Source organism: Leuresthes tenuis, unplaced genomic scaffold (genome assembly GCF_036924035.1).
Source record: "Leuresthes tenuis unplaced genomic scaffold, fLeuTen1.0.hap1 SCAF_5, whole genome shotgun sequence".
In the NCBI taxonomy this organism is placed as follows: domain Eukaryota; kingdom Metazoa; phylum Chordata; class Actinopteri; order Atheriniformes; family Atherinopsidae; genus Leuresthes; species Leuresthes tenuis.
The window spans coordinates 1,656,222-1,675,740 of NW_027325359.1; the positions used below are offsets into that span (position 1 = coordinate 1,656,222).

Genomic DNA, 19,519 nt, shown 5'->3' on the forward strand with positions numbered 1-19,519 from the left:
GTGGAGGGTGTCCATCAAGGGGATAAACACTAATTGAAAGTGAAGTTGCTGCACACTCCAGCAGATTGCTACATTGTGTGGCACCGACCCTCTTGTTGCATTTTGGTACATCTGTTCCTTCAAGTCTTTTTAGATTCATACCTCAGAATAACTTATAATATTCTATCTATTCTCAGCGTACTGTTATGATGGAAAAATCCTCTGTTCCAGTTATAGCTAGTAATCAAATAAGCAAATATTCTTCCTAAAGGACATGATCAATTATAATAACACCAACTCATGTTTGAGAAAACGTATTTATTTCTAAGACAGTATAGAAAATACTCCATTCCATTTCAAAATATTCTATGTCAGTCAGATAAAAACATGTAAACGTGACGTAAAAAAAATGAAAAGTACAGGTCTTTTTTCTATTTTTTTTCCAATGCCACCATGCTACTGAGGTAAAGGACAACTGCTTAAAAACATCAAACATCAAGAGAAAAAGAAAGAAACCACATTTATATTAAAAGGAGTCCAACAATGTACAAAAATTCTTAAAAGAGCAAATAAATATGATTCACATTTAATCACATCTAAATGGTTTTCACTAGTGCAGAGAGATGACAGCAGAGTAAAAGTGAGAATTGAACGCACACCTCCAAACTTCTGGTGCCGATTCTACACACCAGAAACACACGCACACATTCACGCCTGTACACAATAAGACAAAATCACAACCTCAAAGATCTTTAAAGACAGTGCTGTCCCTCAAACATCAGACAGCGTGAATAAACACAACCTCCTTTGCAGCCCTGGCAGATTCACATCAAATCGATGAAACTAGCGAGCCATCTCGCCACTTCAAAATTGTCTCCAACCTCCATCTTCTTGCTGATCCACCTTTCTTTCTCCAGCATTTTCTCACTAATTAAACTTGTATGTGGGCATGCGACTCAGTACAGAACAACCTAAGGACATATTGGCATGTAATCAGAAAAATTTAAGAGAATAATTTAGTCCCACTTAAGAAATATGTTTACATCATTCATCATAGCACAAAATATGCTGAAAGATAAACACCTGGCCATAAGACTGTGTTCCCATGGAAAGCAGAGATTGTTTCAGCACCTGCGGCCTGTGTTGGACTTGACTTGACTGAACACAGAAATCTAAAAAGATGGAAGGTGACGACTTTCAAGGCCATTACACTGAGTTCTAAAAGCCTAAAATGTGAAAAAACTAAGAAAAGGGTGCTGAAATAATCAGCTGGTCATACAATGTCGACCTGCTGTAGTCTAGCGGAGCTAGAAGGGAAGTGGAGGGCCTTTGTAGACGCCATAGAGTGGCTAGATGAGGTAGATCTTAGATGCACTAAGAAGAAAGACTAAACTTCCTTACCAGTTTTGAGAAAATACACTGGCTGTTTAAAGAAAGCCAAACTCAAAATTCATTGTGATGGCAAATGGCATGAGGACAAATGAGAGTAAGAAAGCAGATCCGAAGGACATCTAACCCGCAAAATAATTAAAATAGAGAGAAAGGAAATGGGCTAGCTGTCTGTTAAGCTACTTAATAAGAAAAAAAGAGCCTTAAAACTTCAGCATCTTTAATGAGGTGGACCGGGTAGCCACAGCATCTTCCTTATGTTTGCTCCTCCTTCAAATAATTCATAACCATACCCGTATAGAGAAACTGTACACCCTGAGGACAACGTTAGTATTGGCATTTGGAAGAGGAAGCACTCAAAAGGAGCATGGACTACAAAGGAACAAAGAAATAAAGCCACAAACCTGTGGGTTTAATGCACAAGTGTCACACATTTAAAATAAGATGAAAAACGACGGGATCCTATGTGTGTTTGTGGCATGTATCGGGGAGAGGAACCAAGAACTTGAGATCGTCCTCATGTGAGGCAAATCCCACCAGGGTAGAGTTGTACTTAATATATAATTTACTCTTTCATACATTTCTGTTTTATCAAGCAGGAATTAGTATAAAACTAACAAAGGCCACTCAATTTTAGGATGTCTAGATTGACTAAATCCATAGTGCATAACAGAGAATTCGGTACATTTAGATGCAAACAGCATCGTCTTTGCCAGTCCCTTTCTGCTGAGACATTCTTAGAAAGGAAGGCAGCTTCGAAAGATGCATATTGTGAGATTACTCGTGTTGAGAAGTTTTTAAAAGATGGGGTTGGACATTGACAGTAAATGGGCTGGACAGTTTGTCCGTTTTATGTGCAACTACTGTGCTGAAATTATTATCTACACATTCACTCATACATTCACAAAGGCAACTGCAAGGGGCCCGTGAGTTGACTGGGTCAGGGTGACAGTCTCATAGTACCTCCTTTTCCACACCTGAGTTTAAAAGATATAGTTGGAATAGAAAATAGTGGTAAAAACAACAGTCCCTCTCCTCGTAGTTCATATATTTTACGGTCTGGTTAGTAGCTCCGTCCTGCTCAACAGTAAGCAGACAAGACTGTGTTGAGTGGCCAATAATCCTGATAGAAGAGGGCTGTGTGTTTCCAGTGTGTTTGGCAGGTTGACCTAGTGGTTAAAAAGATTCCCCTAAGTGGGCCAAAAAGAGTTCAAACGCTCCAGTCTGGAAGCAACAGTGAGCCAATTAGTGAACTATTCTGTAACCGGCCCCCATCGGCTCTGTGTGGAGCAGGGTTGGGGAATAGAGATTTGTTCTCCAAGGCTCAAATGCATTTCACATTTAAATTGTTTGGATAATACCGACTGCCTGGTTGGATCCTCCAAGTCCAGGGATGGGCAAACCTTTAGCACAGTGTATAATAACCAGCAAGTGATTTATATGGAAGAGAGTCCCTTCCATAGCCGTCCAGTCGGTGACCTCCAGACTCTCCCTTTAACCCAGATGTTTGTTGGACATTTTGTCTGAAAGTAGAAGAGGAACATTTAATTAAACAAGCGTAGAAACCTTTCTGGCAGTATTAGCTAGGATGCTAAATGAGTTTTTAACACATATTGCAGTGTGTTAATAGTTGTTCTTACATGCTTTTGTCTTGTAGTGTCACAGTCCCTGCTTACTTCCTGGACCACCTGGAGCAGCCATCATTTGTTGTCTGTGAACACAAAATAAATAGTTTGTTAACACCGAGTGTGTTAATCTGGTTTGTAAGGTACATGCACTTTAAAAGTCCAGTTTAGGCCAGACTAACCAATTTGTTTTTCTCTAATCTGATGTAAAAGTGGTGACTTTTGGGAAAGTTAAACAAAATTTATGCCTTTTAAAGGCGCATCTGTCGTCCAACTCAAACAGTTTTCTTACCAATTATCCTACTGGTCAATTACAATTGGTCAATTGATCTTAAATGCATCATCTTAAAACATGTGGTAGGCTTTGATATTATATCTGGTATGAATGTAAAAAGAAACATCTTCAATTACACTTATGAACTAACAACAAAGAATTTATCAACCCTTTTACCCTGGGTGTAAAAAACGCTCTGGTCCCAGGCCTCTCTGCTGAATCATCATGCCCTGAAAGTGCCCCCCAGGTCTGGGGTGTCTGTACATGGTCATGCGCGTCTGGCCTGGGGAGTAAGGCAGCTGCTGGGGCCGCTGCAGAGCTTCCATCAGGTGTGGGTGGGGTCTCTGAGCAGCATAGCGCCCTGGATCTGGGTATGGCTGGCCAGGGTAAGGGGTTCCATTTCCGAATCCACAGCCCTGAGACATCATATGGGGTGGGGGGATGCCACCCTGCTGCATACCGGGGTGCAAGGCTCGAGGATCATACATGAAGCCAGATGCCACGTGTGCAGCGGTGGCAGGTGGTCGCTGCTGTTGAAATGGCTGAATGCTCCGATGGCGGGCAGCTGCATTATGGCTGTCAAGGTCCAGGATTTCTTTAGGACTTTCAGGTTGCTCCGAGCTCTCATGATGAGCTTGCTTTGCTGGACTGCCCCTGATGCCTGGACCAGACTGCTCCCTGCTTTCACACTTCCCTTCCTCCGTTAATCCAGACTGGGGCCCTACTTCAGGCACACGGCCAGGGGACACCAAACCACTACCGCTGGAGCCCTCCGAGCCCAGTGGTGACACACTGCTCTCCTTTGACTGACTGCTGGCTCTGACTACCGGAAGGTAGGCATTGGCTGGAAGGGACTGGTGAGGCTGATAAGGAGATCTATGCCACTCCTTGGGGGGGTAATTGCCTCTACCATTTGCTTGGTTATGGGTCTGAGTTTGGGAATGGGACTGGGGGTAGAAGGCTGGCTGTTGGTACTGATGAGGAGAGTACATATTGCTATGATTTTGTGGGTGCTGTTGACCAGGCATGTGGTAGGAGTAGGCAGCCCCTCCCTGCTGGTGGTATGCAGAGTGGGGAGGAGCAGTACTGTGAATGGTGTTCATGGGCTGGTTGTGATATGGAGGCATGGGCCTGCTCATGTTTGTGTGATTGTAGTGTGGATGTGGAGGATTTCCTATGCCATACTGACCCATACCTCTATTAACCTGACCTTGAGAGTGAGGCGGCATGGCTGGATTGGGACCGTGTGATGACCCTCTTTGAGCCTGAACACCCATGTTACTCCCCACCACCTGGGTTTGATTGTGATGTGGGCTAAAAGCCTGGTGATTATAAATACTAGCTGGTGGTCCAGGTGCCATTATAGTGTGCTGTGGAGAAATGGCAGTTGCCCCTGTGTCTGGCCTGCTTGTGGGCTCACAAGGTCTTTGATCTCCATGGTCTGCTGGGCTGGGTTGGGAGGGTAATAGAGGGGTCGGATGACTGGGTGGCAAAGAGGTGAGAGGGGCAGGCTGAGCTCCTTGGGTTATACTTTGAGAAATTCCTGGCATAGGGCTGCTCTGAGTAGAGCATTGTGGAGAGATTCTTTGGGCAATTTGATGAGAAAGCTCAAGAGAATTGTGTTGCTCTGTGTTCTGAGTCATTGGTTGGGGGGAGCTCTCGGGGTGACTACGAGGAGGGGTAACCTTGGTTACTTGAGGTTGTTGTTGTTTTTGGATGTTCTGCTGGTGTTCACTTTGCTGTGTGTGATGTGCGTTTTGCTCAGATTTAGAAACAAGAACAGGGGGTAAGCTCAGAGGAAGACGTGCAGGGCTTGGAGCTTTGTGCTGTGGACTGCTCTGTGTAAACTCAGATGTGTTGTGTTGAACAGGATCAGTGGAGCTGCTGTTACTTGTATTGATAAGGGATGAAGCAGGAGTTGCACTCTTTTGAGTGGGACAGTGGTTGGCAGACTGTCCTTGGCCATCCACCTCCTGTTTGTGGCTCTCTGGTAAACTCTGTGTGAGTCCTGCTCCAGAAAGAGTTCCCTGTGATCTGCTCAAGTTGGGGGTCGGGGGGCTCTGCATGCTATCAACTGGTGTAATATAAAATCCTTTAGGGCTGGACAAGGAGGGGTGCTCTTGGCTGCTTGAAAAAGAGTTTTCGTGCGATGAGTCTTCATCGGAAACGTTGGCAGCCATTTTGTTCTCTGATGTTGTTCCTGTTAAGATGGAAAGAATTGAAACAGCAAAACAATGTTGAAATGAGGCTTAATGCAAAGGCTAATTTTCTACCAGCACAAAGTTACATCAAAGTGAAACCAAAGTGGAGACACTAACTGGGATCTCTGGTATTTGAGGGATTTATCCAAAGTAGTCATGAACAATATAAACTAGGATATAAAAAACAATTTAAACCTGTGTCGTGTTTTATTTCTTCACATTGCTCAACAATTTTAAGCTTGTTACAGACGCCGAACATATGACATGCATCGTTTTAGCATCTTCAAAGAAAATGACAGGAAAGTTAACTGAACTGATGAATATTCAATTTGCCACTTACTGTGAGAAATAATTGGATCAAATTTTGAAAAGCACTTGATAGAAAGAGGGATAAAGCTGGGGGCTGTGCTGATTAACATATAGAGATCCCACATTCGAGAAAGAACATTTGTGTGGCAAAAGGTTTGACTGTTTAAATCTTGTCAAAAATAATTTAGATGTTTTGTGGAATACTGTAAGAAAAGGTCAGGCCTACCTTTTGGGCTCAAGTTGGTCTGTTGGGACGGCTGGTTGTCTGGCCCTTTGTCTCTAGCAGGACGTAGCAGCTGAACCTCAGGGGCAGGAGGAGGCTGTTTAGAGGGGTGAGCTGGGACACTGCCAAGTCCTGATGGGGGCCCGGGCTTCTGAAAGTTGCCTATGTGCTGATGAGGGGCACCAGCAGGGGGTCCAGAAGAGGCTGACAGCTGCTGGAGGGCTAGCATCTCTGGGCTCTCTAGCATGGAAGACAAGAGTGCTCTGCCAGATGAGTCTGCTTGGGACATGGGAGGCCGTGAGGTTATGGGCCCAAGGGAGCTGGCTGCTGAAGACATTTGATACTGAGCATTGGAAGGATGTTGAGGGTATCCAGCGGCTTCTGGCCATGGCTTATGACCAACTGGAGGGGGGATTCCACCATAACTGAAGTTGCGTTGGTTAACCATGTTGGGATCCTGCATGCGCATGCCATTCAGTCTGTCTTGGCCCTGGTGATTCATACCAGGCCACATGTTTGACACGCCCATACCAGGAGGCCTCAGGCCTGGGTGGGTGTGCTGAGATGGGCCCTCTGGCCCTGAGAACCTGTTGCCCATAGGATGCATGGTGCGGCTCTCTGGACGGTGGTGGGATGGATACATGCTAGCTTCAGGAGGAGCTCCAGGTTGGAGAGCCATTGGGCGCGGGCCCAAAGATGGGCCATGAGTCGGACCCATGTAAGGATGCTGCGGTGGAGGGTGCTGCTCATTTGGATCTGGCCGTAGTGGATACCTGGGGCCCATGTGGTGTCCTTCAGCCATGTGATGCTAGTTAAAATGAGTAAAAAAAAGTGTAGTTTTCATCAGTATACAAGACTAAGAATGTTTTACCATCATCAAGAAAATGTTTTCCTTAATTCTGCATTATTCTACATTAGTAGAACGTCAGATTTAGAGGCTTGTTGTTGTATACCTGCATGCTGAAGCTGTGGCGCAAGCGGCTCAAGTTGGGATCTCCATGTTGAGGAATGTTAACTGGATAGGCAAAGCGAGGATCCATCGACATTCTTTGGCCATACATATGTGGACCATGATGACCATGTGGACCAGGAGGCCTGCCTGGATGATGGAGCTGGTAAGATTTTAAAAAGAAAAAAAAATATATAGATTATTTTGCTCCTATATTTCATTCAGAAATCAAGAGAAAAAAACATTAAGTTGCTGAAGATATAAGGGTGATTCTCATGAAATTGCATTTTGACGTGTCTGTAAGTATTTGATAGACCAAACTACTAAAACAATCAAACTTTTGTATTATATATAAAACTATGGTATGTACTAATTGTAGGAAAGCATTTTCATTGTAGGAATTTATGAAATTTACACTACAGGAAAGATTTAGTGTAAAAAAAAAAAAAAAAGCAATTTTGTTACGGTAATGAACATAATAACTAAAATTACTGTATCAATAAAAATATTTCTGAATGTTTACACCATGTGACTATTCTGAACTATCAATAGAACATGCATGAAAAAAATAAAAGGTCTACCTTTCATACATATTTAGTTATCATCAATTGAAAATGTGTTACGGTAATGAATTTATTTGGTCAACGACTCAATAAAACATTCCAAAAATGTATTAAAGAACGTGTATTGATCACTAATTTTAATTGAGCCAGTTAATTGAGACCCTGCTTAATACTAATAAGAGAAAAAGGTTAGGACAGTTTCGTGAGAATCACCCATAATAGCTAAGTGGCACATCAGAAAGGCATACAAGGTTTTTGGAAACATAAAATTAAGAGGACAAGACGTTAGTCTCTACATACCTGTTGCCCTGGGTGGTACATGCCCCTGAGGCTTCCCTGGCGGCTGTGCTGCTGGCTCAGGGGCAGATTGTGAGGGTGTGCAGGGCCATTAGTCCAGTGCGGCGGCGGGAGTGGTCGTGACAGCCGTCTGTCCTCTTCCTCTGACGGCGTGCTGCCCTTGCCCCCCTGGGAGTTTCGCTTACGTTGCACTTGCTCCGTGGCTCGAATCAAACTATCGGGTCCCAGATGTTTACTGCTGCGGTTGCGCTTTTTGTCTTTGCGCTCTTTGTCTTCTCGGCTGATGTGAAACTCTTCGTCCGTGTCGCCATCCTCCGATGGAAAGTGTTTGGACAAGGCCCGGCTAAAACATCGCTCTAGAGACTCTGCCATGATGGTGTATTCTAGGGGGGGGGGGAGACACAAAATAATCTTATAAAACTAAATCATTTTAACACCTAAATTGCCTTGAATTGCATACCTGTAAGCACGTCCCACACATCATCTGTCTGTGAAACAGCTCTCTCACTCACACATAAATCACACACACTCCCACAAACAGTCAGTAAAATGCAAATGCTGAAAACGAGCAAACCAATATGCAAACCACATCTTTGTGGAAGACAAAATTACTCGACTGGTCCAGCCTAGAACTAGCCCAGTGACCAGGTCGGAGGCCGCTGGCTGACCTCTGTTCCTCCAGCCTCTTCCTTCTCCTCCTTATGCTCCAGCCGGGCTTCCTTAAGAACCCCCCACCCCCCCACCTATCCCAGGGGAGAGTATTCAGCTGGATGGATGGCTCCAGACAGGGGGCTTAGGGGCTGGAATGCTTCTCTGGCACTGTAGGGCCCGGGTCCCCCTGAGCACTGGAGCACAACTCAATCACTCCCCATTAATCAATGTCAAGGCTGCCCTGGCCCCGGCCCCAACACAGCAGCAGGACCGGCCCCCTTTTCTTTTGCGGTCTCTCCTACTCTCATCCCCCGAGTCTTTGCCCAGAAATGCATTTATGCACTTCTTTCTCACAACATAAACAAACAAATTAATTTAGCTACATTAGCGTTAGATGGATGAAACGAGACATTATTTTTTAATGTAACTAGTAATTTACCACTGTCTTCTCCATTGTACTCCATGCAGTTTTCAAACATGAGCTTCACATCAGCAACAAACTCCTCCTTGGCAACATACTCTCCATCATTGAGCTTCTTCTCGATGGTGGACAGGTCCATGGGAGTCTAACAGGAAGGGAGGAACATTCAAATTAAGTCAAACCCTCCAGCCAACAAGTTTTTGGGAAGGCAAGGAAACGGCACACGCACAAACATGCACTGAATTTCAATGCAAAAGTGTAAACAATGACAGCTATTATGTACCTGGATGATTTCATGGTAATTGGGAGCATAGGAGTCATCAACAGGCTCCAAGAAAGGCCAAGCATCTTTATGAGCTTTAAGGGCCTCGATAACTGAAAAGGACAGGTTACATTAGAGGAACCATCGCTGTAGATTAAGATCTAAGGATCTAGTAAGTATTCTGCTTGTATACCTTTATAAAGAGCAGTGTAGTCATCATCCATTTCATAGCTAAGAGATGCCAAACATAGAATATGTTAAGAATAATCACTCTTGATTCATCGAGATGCAAATCTACAGCCACATGTAAATGGCCTCTTACAATTCTTTGTTCCTGCGTGTTCTGTGGACAGGTGATGACGGCTCCAGATTCATAAGTTCGGTCGGCAGCTCCTTCCCTTGAGACAGCAGCCAGGCCTTTTCCTCTCGCATCTTCCGCCTCTTCGCTCGGTCTGAGAGAAAAGGACGAATATAGCGAGATATTAGAAGCCCAAACCTTAAAAAGCTAAATAAATGAAAAGCATAAAACAACACTTTGACTGTACTTTCATGCTCTGAAGTTAGAGTTTATACTTTGTGTCCCATTGAGGCTGTTGGCAAAGTCAATGAAAAGCAGACCTTGACTGTCAGAAAAATCAGCAGCTCAAAAAAGTAAAAGAGAACAATTCATCAGCCATCTTTTCTTAGACCCAGTTGATCAAAAGAGAAGAACAGAGCAGAGACTGCATATGTATCACTGCTTTATCTTTCAACATGAAAGGCAGAGAGGCCTGCCAACCCCCCCGCCGTGTGGATTAAAGATGTCTTAGGGAGGAATCCACATATGCAAACCACACAGAGTGCAGGCCAGGTCCTGCTGTTCATCTATAATACATTAATGAGGCTCTTCTACCAAAGCACAATCAGCACTTCATTAACCCTTGATAGATAAGATCAGAGGGAGAGAGAAAAGGAGAAGTGATCTCCGGATTAAAGACGTTCCACATTTCCTCTCACACTCCCCATGCTATAATATCACAAGAGTTTGGATGAAACTGCTGCCGTTACACCTGTCAAGAGGCAAAGCAATGAAGATGTGAAGACCTGCATGTAAAGTGCCCCTCACCATCCATTCTGCCCTGAATAAAGCTGCCCCTGACAGGTCACTGATGAAAGAATCTTAAGTTATTGCTCCTTCTTAATATCTGGCCAGAAAATTTGACTAAACCACCAGGTTTATGCAGCCTGCTGTAAAGCGGACCTTGAGGTTTTCTTTATTCAAAACGATAGCTTTTAATAAACAAAGCAGTGCAGCTTTGTGTTCACATTACCCTCCACAGCTTTCATCTTCTCCAACTTCTCCCTCTGCCGTTCTTCCTGCAGAAGCCGTTCCTCTTCTCGTCGCTGCTCGGCCAGCAGGACCTGCCTGTCCAGCTCTTCATCCTTCTTCCTCTCCTCCTCTGATATGGCCATAGGATTGTCCTGGAAGCACATACACAACGCTGTTATTCTGCTGTGAACTCACACTGTACTGTGCTTAAAACAACAATATTACTTATAGCTGGTATATCATTCAATCAGGTTTACTTTCTGTCAGCAACACTGTGAATAAGCAAAGCAGACGAACTGAAAACACACCTCCTCTTCTCGTTTAATCTGATTTTCAGAGAATCTCTGCGATATGCGAAATGGGGTTGGATCCAGTAGCTTCTGTTTCTGCTCCCGCTCCTAAAAAAGAAGGAAAAAAATAAACAATTATGAGAAATAAAGGGTCTGAAGCCTATTAAAGAGGTTAAACCAATGGATTAAATGCACCCTACATACCTCATAAACAATCAAACTCTCTTTCAGATACAATCTGTCACTTTGATTTATATGGTCAACTAATTTTTATATGAGCCCCTAAGAAAGAAGGCAAACCAAAGCAAAGAAACCAACCCCACAGGCCTTTCAGGTGTTGTGGAGCACTGAGAGGTCACTGATTCTGCTCTCTCCACCCCCAAATCTCCCGCTCAATCATGTATATAGCCTCCCACCTCTCCTCGAGGGTGACAGCCAAGCTTAGTCGAGATAATACATAAAAGAGGACTATAACCACCCTGTGTGCCTCCAATGTGTCCATTAAAGAGGGTTATGTAATAGCTAACTTTAAGTAATCTAAAGCCATGTGGACCAGTTGGAAAATGACCAACCCTACAACTCTGTAGCAGAGTTTTTTACCCACAAAATATGTCAAGGAGAAGCCTATCCTCTGCCAAAACCTAATGCCCTGTTTCACAATAAAAAGAAATAAAAAACAGTAAACAGTATCCCTTCCTAAACTAAACCACATCCCCCCTTTACCCTGATACTACTCTGCCGTGATGTTTAATTACATCCAAGCTAAAAGAGACCTCTAGAACTTGAGAACTTGTCTTTGAAACCCATCTAGAGAGCAGGAATGTTAAAAAAAAAACCTCTAAACTTGTCATAGATAACTTTAGGTGTCAAAGTTAGGCCTGTGAACATCTACAAAACAACAAATGAGGCCAAAAAGTGCATTAGTCATCTATAAGAAGCCTCTGTGTGTCTGTGTAGGTGAGGAGGCAAAGAGGAAGGAAGATGTGGGTGGGGAGTGAGAAAGCAAAGTGGAAGAGAACAGCGGAAAGAAGATAAAACAAATAGGAAAGACTGATGTTCTGATTTGATGTAAAGTATCGTGCCTTCCACAACTCATTTGCCCACTCTATCTTTGCCTCGTTTTAGTGGAAAACACTGATGCGTCCCCAGGCTCTGCAATTCCACCCTACATCACCACCAGCACTGATGTTCCCCTCCTCCAACATACAGAAGATAGAGAGCCTCTGGTGTCACCAGCGAGAGGTCGACAGAATCCTGCAGCACAGCAGAGATGTCAATCAAGAGGCCCCATCCTGCCTCAAGGTGAGCTCCTGCTGGCTGTCAGTGCCCCATTAAATGGCTGGTGACAGCAGCCTGAGTCACGTAGAGGGAAAGATTTGAGAGATATACAAACCGCATTACGCATGCTTGCACGCACACACCAACATTAAGAGAGACAAGCCTGTAAAATATAAATTATGTGCAACATGGAGCGAAAAAAGACCAACTGCTAGAGCAAAACACGAGAACCATATTTGGGTTTTGGATGAAGCAGAAATCTGAGGAAATTTTCTTTCGCTGTAATTCTAAAGGGCTTAAAATATTACAATTCAATACTTGCATATTGGCAATTATATTAAAAAGGTCCTTTTGTGTCATTTTAGTAGAGCCCAAATGCTTTGAATACACCATTTTTTATTTTAATCTGCAAAGTAAGGACAAAATCCACATAGTGCCACAGTGGTGATGGATCAAGTGTTCTTATTATATTGTTCGGCAGTCTGCTAAGTTCTGATATCAGTGTGATTTATTTGCATCCTTTAATTAAGTCAGTCCTTTACCCCAGTTCAAATTAATCAGAGCTTTGAGGAGAGTTGCCTTTTCATAGATTTGTCTCTTGAAGTCTGGAGTGCTGGGGTGAAATGTCAAGCTTTCACAAATGGATGCTGATTAATTAAACGTATCCTGTTCCGATCAGCCCAAAAATCAAAGCTTTACAGCAGCTTTCACTAGAAGTAATCATCAGAATACTAATATCATGTATTAGGAGAAGCTATACATATAAAAATATCAGAGTTGTGGAGTAGAACTGATGAAGAACAAGAACAAATTCACCCACTGACCATATGCAATTATTGAGTGACCCCTCTGCTGACATCAAGCTGCCAGCAGGGTTCTTTACCTCACTGCTGATGATGGAGAAAGCCTCCAGGGGTTTCTATAGCAACAGTCAGCGCTGGTTATACATCACAGCTATAGACAGCGCTGACTGATCTTTGTACGCAGGCGGGATAAAAACAGAAAGTAAGTGATGAGTTATAGCCACCAACGATCAGATCCATTACAGTGGCTGAAACTAACTCATCAGCAAATGGATGAGAGAAAGAAAATAAATCCACCAGCTACACTTTTTACCAGTAAAAGTCATAAACTGGCCTGTTCAGTCACATATGAACTGGTTATATTCACATACAGATCAACAGTTCGAGTCTGAAAACAACAAACCTTGATCTCATAATTCTACCAGAACAATTTGCTCCAAGATGCAACTTAAAGATCAAATATAAACGAACCTGAAACATACATAATTTTAATAAACCTCCTTATATTCACTTCAAATTCTTTACTGCAATGATCCTCTTCCTTGAACAGTATATCTTACTTTACTAGTTTTCCCTTCCTGTTAAAGGTTACAGTTAGACAGTTATTATTTGACAAGAACAGGCTGCTGCCAGAGCCAATCAGCAGGTATTTGGGAACTGTTGTATAAGATGGATGAAAAAGGAAACTCAAATACAAGAAAGACGTGTAGGAAAAATACACCAAAATGCAGCGGCTGAGTTGTGGAGCTGTTTAGGTGCAAAAATCAGAGGAAATCCATAAAACGTCCACTTACTAAACAGGCTTTTACATTATTGGTGGGTGTTAATCGTGGAGTCTGTTCCATTGCAAAGTGGAGAAAGAAAAGTGTGTAGGCTTTAACATGCTGGAACAGTGACACAAGTATGAATATAATCTTCCCCTGGGGTACTTATGGGGTTGTTATAGGGACGGAAATAACTCAAGGTATGGCCGAACATAGTTTTTCACACTCAGGCTGAGTTAAAAGGACTGGGGCCAATTCAATTAAGGAGCTGGAGAACAGAATTAAGGACAAGCAGAGACCAGCTTTCCCCATACTTAGCAGTTTAAGCAGCTAGCAGCTGTCCTCCTGCACCACAATATAAACAGCTGCAAAAGAACTGAAGGATACGACCATTTCAAATCCAGATGAGATTAAATTAAAGTTGGTCTAGTTGAGATTTGTGAACATGATCCATATAGATATGATAAAATATATACAAATCATGAAAACAGCTGTTAAATTCACACAAATAAGAATAATTCATACAGCTTAGCAAAAAACAGAGGACACATTATGAAATACTTTTTGGTGTCTAACCTTGTGCTCAATCATGCAGCTGATCTCAGGCAGGAAGTTTTGGCTGATGACACGATAGAGGTGACGGTCCTGTGGAGAGGATTTGTCCTTGATGCTTTCTGCCAGACCGATCCACTGTTCTTCTGTGTCACACACAAGGGACCAAGCACCCCGCTTACGACCTGGAAGCAGGAAGCAAAGAGGAGACATCGGATCATTGATTCAGAGGAAAATGGTTCGAGGCCATTAAGTCGGTCTCAAACACACAGTGATTATAGATATATACAGTGGTGGTGTTCCTGTTCAATGTCAGTTGGTTCTTGGGGGGACTTTATACTAAAAGTTAAAAAATGACAACTAGTTTCCTCCTTAAACAAAAAAAATCTACTAAAACTATAAGTAGCAACAGTTTAAAACAGGAAAAGGAAAAGATAAGTAAGAATAAGCCACTGTATGAGCTAACTTTCACCTGTGCTTGGGGGAAGGTGATCCAGTTCACTCTCCGACTTCCCTTCTGTCGCTTCACTTTCCACATCACTAAGAAAAAGAATACAACTATGGATCTTAAATATATGCAAAAATATTCCAACAAAGAACATACAAATTTAAAGCAGCTGTGATGAGAGAGCAGCCGTACTGTACTTTGTAAATTAAAACAGAAACCATTGGAAATAATTCAAATTAAGTGCTCAAAATCTTTCTTAAAGCTTATTGTGTTGAATTTTCTACAATTTTGCAGCTTTTATTTTCACTCAAACACATAAAATCAACTGTAATTCACATATAAAACAATCACAGCATCAGTCCTATTCTTTTTTCACATAACCAGTACATCTGTGCAGCACATTAACAGCTCCACACGCTGCGTTTCTATGCTTCACTCTGTTGGAAATACATTTTCTAGCATTTTCTCCTACCTTAGAAAGGGATCTTCCAACTTTCTCTTCTTTGGTGGCCTTCCCCTTTTCTTCTTCTCAGGTAACGTCAGGTCAGTTGTTTCACTGTTGGGATAAAACAACTTTTCAATGACTTTTCTAACGAGGGTGAATAGCTACTGAATCCTGTCAAGCCGCTAAAGCAGTACATGGTCTCTACTTTTACCATTCGAGCACAGAATGCATGACCAGTGGACATACAAAGAGGTTACAGAACAAGAGGTATTTACCTGAACTTCTCCATTTTCCTCTTAACTGGCTCTTCTTTGTACATACGAGTGCCGTAAAAGTACCAGTAGAGGGCTCCATTGCCATCTTGCCCCAGGGGTTCCACCCTCAGGCTGTCTGCATCCAGGCCCTGAAGGAGGTGGGGGGGGGACGTTTCTTAGATCATACGTTTTTAAATCATCGCTCATTAGTGGAAGATTAGAGTCCTACACATACGTGAGCAGGTGAGGAAATTAAAAACCTTATGAAAACCTTAGCATGGAGGTCAAATTGAGCAGTATTGTGCATCTACTGTTTCAGGCCAGCATAAAGAGGTGTTGCTTCTAATATCAAAGCCCTGTTTGACTACAGGTTTAAAAAGGGACACAAACCTATGTTTTATCCAGTCTTTAACAGTTGAGTCAGTACTAATAAAATCTACACCACGGCAGGATGGGGTAATGCACCTTATCCTGTAAAAAATATACCCCGATGATGCTTTGGATCACAATAAACAGTTTATGGTGATCGTCGGAGCCTTTTCTTATGATTGTAGTGGTATGATTGCCACCTTTCAGGTGGGAGATCTGGGTTCAAATCCCCTGCAGGAAAGGTACTGTCTCCAGTAGGGGTCCTTAGGTAAGACCCCCTTACCCTACATGCCTACCTGTAAGTCGCTTTGGATAAAAGCTTCTGCTAAATGCATAAACAGAAACAACTTCTCTTGTGTTGATGGACACTCAAACAATGTAAAATGACCACTTTGAATTAAATTAAAGGGGAAAAAGAGAGCTTTATGTAGTATTTCCATTTCTAGGCCCATTTCTTGCAGTGGCGTACCTTCAGCAGGTCGAAGACATCGGCAGCATCCAGGCGGTAATCACAGAGTCGATGCAGCAGTTCCACCTGAGTGCGAGGCGGCAGATTCTCAAAGGACCCCTCTCGAAGGGGGTTGGGCTTCCCCTCTTCTAGTTCCCATCGGTAACTGATGATGTCTTCCAGGTAACTGCTGAATGCCTGAGGGCTAAATGGTGCAGAAGTCTCAGAGTTAATGTCTGTCTGTGTCCATCAGGCATTCTGCTGTAGGATCACACCAAAGCTCTGATAACCCAACTACTTCAGAAGGCTACTTCTTTTTGTCCTGCACCTCACAATATGAGTTAGACTTTTTAAACTTAGACATAAGTTTGTCAGTTGGGCTGTAAATATGGATAAATACAAAAAAAATATACAAATATATCAGTGACAACTGCTATTTGATCTTGAACAGCATTCAAATATCCTTATTTGTCAAAATGATGCAGTAATACACATTTGTCAGTGTCAGAAAGGTAAAATTTATTATAATTATGTGCGTTTTTCAGCCTTTTATACCTCTCAGAGCACTTTATGTCTGTCAATCTGTCATTATACACACAGTGAGAGTCCGGGTCATTAATCTTGAATGGGAAAGCAGAGGATTAATGTCTGGACACTGACATAGTCAGAACAGCATCTTTATAATCATTTACCTTCTTTTAATAGACCCACTGCAAACAGGTTTCAAAGACTCTTATTCTGAAAGTTTTTTCTTCTTTAAGCATAACACTCAGGATCAGTGTTCTCCTGACGGTGAACATTAGCTTATAGCTGTTCAGGAGTAATCCTGGTTTACCTTGTGACCTTGGGGACTTATACACTTATCTCTCTTGAGCTCTTTTTGTGGATCGATCACTCCTGGGGAGGGGTAATAATACAACCCGACTGTGGATTGATGAAGTTCAAACCTTTTCCTGGTTCCTGGCGCCCACCAAGTGAATGAGAATCAACAGGTCTGTTTCTAGGGTCCCTGAGTCATGATACACCCCCACAAACGTGTTGTGAAGACAAAGACTTGTAAAGATACATGTTGTCTGAACTAAAAGGCAATAATAATGAAGAATAAATAGAATAAATATACGTATAAAACGAAAGCATGTCTGTTTCATCTTCACATACTTTTGCCACCAACTAATCAGCAGTGGATCATTTTCATCTAAATTACAACTAATACTATTAGCATTATAATACTAAATTCTGATGTTTGGAGCATATTTATGCAGAAACAGAAGGGTTCAGAAACTTTTAGCCATTATTGTACAAAGCTTTAAAGTTAGGTCTGAAAGTGGCTGGAAAAAAGCAGGAGGTGGGCGTAAGAAAAAGAAAAAAAAGGACAAGTTTCAATGAATGGGAGCTGGGTTTGCATCTCAGCTATGAGTGGGATCGAGTAAATAAATGCTGGTTCCGGTTCAGCTATAGCAGATTAATCTGTACCATTCAGTTCCACCTCAGATGAACAGAACAAGGGCTCGGGGCAGGGGTGAGCATCTATGCACCAGCACAGAGAAAGGAGGACAGAAAAAATGGCTTATCTTGAAAGAGCAGTGTGCACTTTTCACACAGCTGCAGGCTCCCCCTTCTCACTGCCCCATCTCTCTCCTCCTTTCTGTCCCCTCGTTTTCTCCGGCATCTTCCCTCCCTCGTTTCCCCCGCTCCGGCAGAGCGTTTAACGCGTGCGGATGAAAAGGGCAGAGCTGTGAAAGGCCAGTGCTGAGCAGCCGCCCCCAGGTTGCCAGCGCCTGTCCAGTCCAATAAAGCAGGCTGTCTTCCTGTTCCCGGCTGCCTGGGTGGAAAAACTGGATCACTCCTGCCTGTGTGTGTGTTCACTGTACCATGATGCTACTGTCTGATGATGGATTGGAGTAGGAGGTATATATGGAAGGGGCAGCCCCACGGGAGACTTAACACATCTGCTGATTTGAATAACAACCTCTTCTACAGTCACTTTCTCCAATCATACGAACACAGCCGTGAAAAAGTTTCACCGACTCTCAGGCAGTCATTGATCAGGATTTTGCCAAACCATCTTACACCGCCTTCAGTCACCACATTACAAGTTCTGAGTTGTTGTGGGAATGACTCAGGCCTCCTATAAAGGATGCTATGACTAAGCTGAAATAAGTCACATTAAGATTTCTCTTTGACGAGCTCAGCTAAATGTTCATTATTTCCCACTGTGCCTCTGATGCATCATTAAAAGCTTGTTGGAGATCTTTCTTTTTCCATCGTACACCTCCGACAAACTTAAGACCGACATGTTCAGCTCGTTCTAGGTTAGTGCAGCTTTAAGCGGCAGAGCTACACTCATATTCCTTCAGAACGTATGCTCAGTGTATTCAGAGTCATTGTTTCTATTTGCACAGTTAAGTGCAGGAATATCATGGTATTTGTTCAGTAGTTCAGGAGAGCACGCAGTGTGTAAATATAAGACTACCTTGCCTGACTTTTAACTGATTTAGAGTAAAACTTAGGTTAAATTAAGTATAAAGTTGAGCCTGACCATTCAGCTTTTTAGTACATATATGCATATTTTTCTTGAATTTAGATCTAAAATGATACAATACTGTATATCAACATAGTTTGATGCCTGTGAAGCCATGCCGATCGTTGCTTGTTCAAACTAACAGGAGATTTGATGTAAAACCGGATCGGTCTGTGCTTACAGTTAGTATTCTGGCAGCTTTTGATAGCATTTCTACATCTTATACTTACCTAATGTCAGTACGCTGGTAACATCCCTGCAGCAGACAGGCAATGAGGTCCCCAAGGAAGTCCAAGTCCTGTTCTGACAGAGCCTTCTCCAGCTCCTGTACATAACAAAAAAAGGACATAGTCAGTGCATCTGTGAAGAAATACACAACATTACGGTACAGGAAAGAGTACTAAAGTAGAGTTTTTACACGTTATTTCCACAGCTCAATTAGTATTTATAGGATGAAACTTTCGATGAAAGGGAAACGGTTGATTTTTAGGTGATCAACCATTCGTCATAAGTAAAGAAACGATGTATTTAAGCTAATAATGTAAGAAAGGAGGAGGACTGGTCTGTGAGTTTCTGGCATACATGCTTGCAGGTTTTGTTATCAGGTAAGAAAGCAGCAGGAGACAGCAGGAGGGATGATTGGAATTTGCCACTTGTTCCATTAGGTTTTCTTGGTTTGCCTGTGGTAGTTGGGCTGCAGCAGAGGTTCAAGTTTAGCCATGACCCCTTTCTTGCCTGGCATTGTGTTACAGCCATTGAGATTTTATGAAGCGGCAGTAACTGGCAGAGCAAACTCTAAAAAGACCTGAAAGCACCAAGGAAAGATGGCAGGCAGCAGGGGCCGCGAGCCATGACACAGCCACGCCCCCTCCTCTTCTCCGCTGACCAACCAAGA

General features: G+C 42.9%; 1 protein-coding gene across 1 annotated transcript in view; it reads right to left on the reverse strand.

Moving 5' to 3' along the window:
• Positions 1–282: 282 nt before the first annotated feature.
• cecr2 (CECR2 histone acetyl-lysine reader) overlaps positions 283–19,519 on the reverse strand; it is a 36,812-nt gene continuing 17,575 nt past the window's right edge. Inside the window, exons 2-19 of the mRNA XM_072385401.1 lie at positions 18,855–18,949; positions 16,125–16,308; positions 15,308–15,435; positions 15,060–15,143; positions 14,612–14,679; positions 14,164–14,324; positions 10,761–10,850; positions 10,454–10,604; positions 9,466–9,595; positions 9,337–9,374; positions 9,165–9,256; positions 8,900–9,026; positions 7,813–8,192; positions 6,954–7,112; positions 6,004–6,808; positions 3,445–5,467; positions 3,009–3,079; positions 283–2,891 (exon numbers count right to left, since the gene is read on the reverse strand). Coding sequence (XP_072241502.1) covers positions 3,028–3,079; positions 3,445–5,467; positions 6,004–6,808; positions 6,954–7,112; positions 7,813–8,192; positions 8,900–9,026; positions 9,165–9,256; positions 9,337–9,374; positions 9,466–9,595; positions 10,454–10,604; positions 10,761–10,850; positions 14,164–14,324; positions 14,612–14,679; positions 15,060–15,143; positions 15,308–15,435; positions 16,125–16,308; positions 18,855–18,949 — 4,767 coding nt within the window. The 3' untranslated portion in view covers positions 283–2,891; positions 3,009–3,027. The remainder of the gene's footprint in view (positions 2,892–3,008; positions 3,080–3,444; positions 5,468–6,003; positions 6,809–6,953; positions 7,113–7,812; positions 8,193–8,899; positions 9,027–9,164; positions 9,257–9,336; positions 9,375–9,465; positions 9,596–10,453; positions 10,605–10,760; positions 10,851–14,163; positions 14,325–14,611; positions 14,680–15,059; positions 15,144–15,307; positions 15,436–16,124; positions 16,309–18,854; positions 18,950–19,519) is intronic.